Here is a 6,000-nt window from a genome sequence, read left to right on the forward strand (position 1 = left end):
GCATAGGACAACCTTACCCAAGCAAGAATTCAATGCCTTCAAGGTTTGGAAGGAGAGAAGAAATAAAGTCCAGACAGCCATGGTCTGATTTAGCATTAGTAAAAAAATGTATAGGAAGACAGATTTTTATTTTAAAATCTAGCTGGCAGAATAAAAATGAAGCCATTCTAATGCGGAGTGGTAATATTAACCACATGATCTAAATAAATTTGAAGAAACCTCCGAACAACAAGTAACGAGTTCTAGCTATATAGCGAATGCTAAGATATTGTCCATTTGGCAAGAGAAGTGATTCCTATCAGAAGTGATTTTGACAACAGTAGGCCAATGACATTGATGATTATATCATTAATCACAGGTCAGACACTAAGCAGTGCCAATTCCTCACAGGCAAGGAGAAACACAAGAACAACAAAAACAACAATAACACAAATAAGTTAACAAAAATAAATAGCAAGACATCCAGGCTGCTCTCCTTAACTTCCCAGTTGTGAGCTACAGTGCGAATTAGCAGATCGTCCAATCATCTTGATGAAAATATTAAAAATAGCAGAGGGACCCAATTACACACGTGTTTTTTAAAAAATTATTATATTACATGACTTGCAGAATGTAAAAAGTTACGTGATGCCTTCAATAAATTGAACTATCAAAATATCCCCCAAATACTTCTTGCATAATGTTTTCATAGAGAAATATTAATGTCTTCCTCTTTCCCAAAATTTGGAAAGTGAAAGAAAGCTAAAGCACTCCTATATCTTTTTTAAAAATCTGGGGAGATTTTGGTGCCACGGCTGGTGCCTTTTTTCTGCCAAGTAAATAATGTTTTTCCAGTTATGGTAGACTGTATTGATCTGATTTGTCCCAAAATGTTAGTGATTTCCACATACTGTCCCTGCTTGCTCCCAAGTTTTACACTTCAAAATTTGTTACTTAGAAGCAGTCTGGAAACAAAATTTATTTGTAGAATTTATCCCTACGACATAAGATGTTGGCATAATCCGAAGTTTTAAACTTTTTTAAAAACACACAGCAACAAGGAGCAACTGAAAGACACACGTGTACAAACACCGTCAGTTACATTACAATTTACATGACAGTACAAAGGGCATCAATGCCTTGCTAGAATTGACATTTATTATTTTTTTTAAAAGTCATTCATGCTTTTAACAAAATTAACTTTTACAAAGCAAACATGTTACTACTCAACAAACTAGAAAATTAAGAGGAAAAAATGGCATCCAAAAATGCCTACTGGCAGTGTCCACTGTCACAAAGTACAATAGTTAAAGGGGTGACATTGTTGCTAAGGCACAGTCATAACTTCACACACACCCAACTGGACACTAATTTCTATTATGAAGAAACAACCTCAGCCTTCACATTACATAGACTATCACAGCAGTAGCCATTATTATGGCACTTATGAAACAGTACATTCCTGTGATTTAGTCAGTGCTGGTACAATGGAGTTAAAACTGTCCAGAATTGGGAGACTGTTGGTAAAACTTTCACCTGCAATATTATTTATTCCAAAAATATTTGGGGCTGATAGCTTTTCTTTTAAGCAAAACAGGCTTCAAAACAGTGCTTTGTGATATTTTACACTTTTACTTTCATGGGTGAGAAAGAGAAACACCAATATAGGACAACAGTTGGCCAGTATAAAGTTGTCTAAAGCAACTAGGACAATGTCATAATCATGAGCAAAGTTCAAACTGTAAGAGAACTCAAAGCCTGAAATACAGCCTTAAATTAGGAGATCAAAGAGGGGCCATGAAATAACACTGGCGAGCAAAATAAAGGAAAATCCTAAGATGTTTTATAAGTATATTAAGGGTAAGAGGATAACTAGGGAAAAAATAGGGCCCATTAGGGACAAAAATGGCAATCTGTGTGTGGAGCCGGCAGATGTAGGAGGGGTTCTAAATGAATTTTTTGCATCTGTTTTCACTATGGAGAAGGACGATGTAGACATAGAAATACGGCAGGGGGACTGTGATATACTCGAACATATTAACATCGAGCGGGAGGAGGTATTGGCGGTTTTAGCAGGCCTAAAAATGGATAAATCCCCAGGCCCGGACGAAATGTATCCCAGGCTACTGTGTGAGGCAAAGGAGGAGATTGCGGGGGCTCTAACACATATATTCAGAACCTCTCTGGCCACAGGGGATGTGCCAGAGGACTGGAGAACCGCTAATGTAGTACCATTATTCAAGAAGGGGAGTCGGGAAAAACCGGGGAACTACAGGCCAGTGAGCCTAACATCAGTGGTAGGAAAATTATTGGAAAAAATTCTGAAGGACAAAATTAGTCTCCACTTGGAGAAGCAAGGATTAATCAGGGATAGTCAACATGGCTTTGTCAAGGGAAGATCATGTCTAATTTGATTGAATTTTTTGAGGGGGTGACTAGGCGTGTGGATGAGGGTAACGCAGTGGATGTGGTATACATGGATTTCAGTAAGGCCTTCGATAAAGTCCCGCACAGGAGACTGGTCAAGAAGGTACGAGCCCATGGAATCCAGGGTGCCTTGGCACTTTGGATACAAAACTGGCTTAGTGGCAGAAGGCAGAGGGTGATGGTTGAAGGTTGTTTTTGTGACTGGAAGCCAGTGGCCAGTGGGGTACCACAGGGATCGGTGCTGGGTCCCTTGCTGTTTGTGGTCTACATTAACGACTTGGATATGAATGTAAAAGGTATGATCAGTAAGTTCGCTGATGATACAAAAATTGGTAGGGTGGTAAATAGCGAGGAGGATAGCCTCAGTCTGCAGGACGATATAGATGGGTTGGTCAGATGGGCGGAACAGTGGCAAATGGAATTTGCCACTGTTCCGCCCATCTGACCAACCCATCTATATCGTCCTGCAGACTGAGGCTATCCTCCTCGCTATTTACCACCCTACCAATTTTTGTATCATCAGCGAACTCCATAGTGCAAATTCCATTTGCACTTTTCCGGGTGCAAATGGAATTTAACCTGGAAAAGTGCGAGGTGATGCACTTTGGAGGGACTAACAAGGCAAGGGAATACACAATGAATGGGAGGACCCTAGGCAAGATAGAGGGTCAGAGGGATCTTGGTGTGCAAGTTCACAGATCCCTGAAGGTGGCGGAACAGGTAGATAAGGTGGTAAAGAAGGCATATGGGATACTTGCCTTTATTAGCCGAGGCATAGAATATAAGAGCAAGGAGGTTATGATGGAGCTGTATAAAACACTGGTTAGGCCACAGCTGGAGTACTGTGTGCAGTTCTGGTCGCCACACTACAGGAAGGATGTGATCGCTTTGGAGAGGGTGCAGAGGAGATTCACCAGGATGTTACCAGGGCTGGAGCGCTTCAGCTATGAAGAGAGACTGGGAAGATTGGGTTTGTTTTCCTTGGAGCAGAGGAGGCTGAGGGGGGACATGATTGAGGTGTACAAAATTATGAGGGGCACAGATAGGATGGATACTAAGGAGCTTTTTCCCTTCGTTGAGGGTTCTATAACAAGGGGACATAGATTCAAGGTAAAAGGCGGGAGGTTTAGAGGGGATTTGAGAAAGAACTTTTTCACCCAGAGGGTGGTTGGAGTCTGGAACTCACTGCCTGAAAGGGTTGTGGAGGCAGGAACCCTCACAACATTCAAGAAGCATTTGGATGAGCACTTGAAATGCCATAGCATACAAGGCTACGGACCAAATGCTGGAATATGGGATTAGATTAGACAGGGCTTGATGGCCGGCGCGGACACGATGGGCCGAAGGGCCTCTATCCGTGCCGTATAACTCTGACTCTAAACTACCTACTTGCCATTGTATATAACACAATGAATTTAAATCAAGTTGTCTTACCATTATATATTGAGCAATGCATGAAACAGATAATAAGCCAAAGCCTGAAAATATATGACATCACACAGAAAGAGGCATAAAGAAAGGAGGGATGGAAAATTACCAGTAAAATAAACTCTTCGATATTTATATTAAATATTATGCATCACTGATTTTGCTCAGATCAGCACTACAGAACAATGTCCTAAATTAATTAAATGTACCACATATATGAAGTTCACTACAGCTTTTATTTCCCGACTCAAGCTCAATGCTTTTAAGTGGGCCACTGAGTGCAAGCTAATAGATTTGAGCATCTCATTATATTGTACTATCGTAACAGCGAACAAACAAATGGCTTTACCAGCCCAGGGCACCCGTTACAGTACATTTAAATGACAAACTTGAGTTACTGTGGTACGCTCTAATATTTAAGCATTCCAATGAAGCACGGCTTCAACTATTTGTCCCACTGGTCCTTACATTTCAATAGGGGGCTGCACAGTACGAACGTAATATAGTTGCCAACGCAGTAAAAAGAAAATCTTGGATATGAATTAGAAACAAAATTCAGGTCGGGTCGGTCACTATAATCTAGAAATACAGCTGATTTTTTTTTTGCGTTGCCTCGAGTGTTTCGTGATGCATTTCACGCGGTTAACGATAAGGGCAGTCTGTTAGTAATATGCTTCCCGAGCGAGGTCGTTGAATGCATATTCCCTAGTTTCTTACCTGTTCTGCCAGCCCTGGATCAAATTGGTATATTTGCTGAGCAAACCCTCCACAACCTTGCCAGCTTCCGGATGATGTTGGTGTTGTTGCTGCTGCTGCTCTCGGACTGTCCGCACCGACTCCGCGGGTGGTACCGAGTTCGGGCTGCTGCAGTTACTCTTCGCCCTCTCCTGGGTGCTTGTTTTCACCGCCACCGCCGATCCCCTGTCCCCTGGGGAGGCAGAGTTTCTTCTCCCACCTCCATCAGCGGCGGCATCACCACCACCACCACCAGCAGCAGCAGCGCCGCCCGGAGCCGCTTTCTCGGTGCTAAACATCTACCACGACAGGAGCTGGTTGTCGTTTGTTTGTTTTTTGCGGGGGGGGGGGTGGTGGTGGGTAAGAAAGTGTCACCGAAATCAAGCGGCGGCGGCTGCTGCTACTATTTACAGCCAGCACGCGACGGGGGCGGGCGCGCGCGTTCTATAGAACGCTCCGAATAACGAACGCCCTGCGCTCGAGCCGCCCTGACACAAGAATCCGAAGGGACGAGGCGACCCAGAGCGGCGACACTCGCTGATGTCGGTCGGTCGGTCGGTCGGTCAGTCAGTCAATGAGTTAACGGGTAAGACGGTCCCTCCTCCCCCTTTCTGTCAGGTAGTCGTCGCTTGGTGCGTGTCCTTCCCGGTTTGCGTGTAAAAATAAAAATCTCCTGGCTTCTCGGTCCGAGTGACGCGGTGCACCGTCTCGGTCGCTCTTATGCGTCCCGGAGACTCACACCCTTTTGCCTTGCCTTGCCTGGCTGGCTCCCTCCGTCCCGCCCTCCTTCCTTCCTTCCTTCTTTCCTTCCTTCCCTCCCACCCCGCCAAAACCGTACCACCCAGTCCTGGCGCTGGCGCCCTCAACAGTCCTGTCACATAGCCCCGGAGAGAAGGACAGGGGGCGGGGGCCTTCACTCGTGATCCTCTCGCTAAAACAACCTCAGTCTACAGCAGACAGGAAAGCAAACAACCAGTCTAGTCAGTAACTCCCGGAGCCGCCCGCTCACTCACTCACTCTCCCTTCTCGATGAGGTTTTACTTTCCTTCCCTCCGCTTTGATTGGAGCTCGCGCACGAATTGCGTACGGCAAGAATCTACGTGACAACACGCACGCGCCCGACGCACAGACCCTCCCCCCTCCGGGGGCTGGAATTGTTTCTTCCAGAAATCACCTTACTGAGATACTTCATCTAATTAAACGACAGGTAGTGAACTATTTTGAGACTGAAGGCAGGTGTTTTTCGTCCACATCAGCATTTCTGCTTTTTTTTTTGATTAAACAATAAGGAGACATTGGCTTGCCCCAGTGTCATAAAACAAACAAAAGTGCCCCCTTTTAGAAGGGCATAACTAATAGAAAACTAAATCATAAAAAAACAAAGGAAACTTATCAAATTAAATAATATTATTTACACCATCCATTATGCAC

The 6,000-nt window shown here is 44.2% G+C and overlaps 1 protein-coding gene across 1 annotated transcript in view; it reads right to left on the minus strand.

Moving 5' to 3' along the window:
* osbpl10b (oxysterol binding protein-like 10b) overlaps positions 1-5,722 on the minus strand; it is a 215,459-nt gene extending 209,737 nt beyond the window's left edge. Inside the window, exon 1 of the mRNA XM_068001223.1 lies at positions 4,552-5,722. Within this exon, the coding sequence (XP_067857324.1) occupies positions 4,552-4,868 (317 nt within the window). The 5' untranslated portion in view covers positions 4,869-5,722. The remainder of the gene's footprint in view (positions 1-4,551) is intronic.
* Positions 5,723-6,000: the final 278 nt, after the last annotated feature.

This window comes from Heptranchias perlo, chromosome 2, assembly GCF_035084215.1.
Source record: "Heptranchias perlo isolate sHepPer1 chromosome 2, sHepPer1.hap1, whole genome shotgun sequence".
In the NCBI taxonomy this organism is placed as follows: domain Eukaryota; kingdom Metazoa; phylum Chordata; class Chondrichthyes; order Hexanchiformes; family Hexanchidae; genus Heptranchias; species Heptranchias perlo.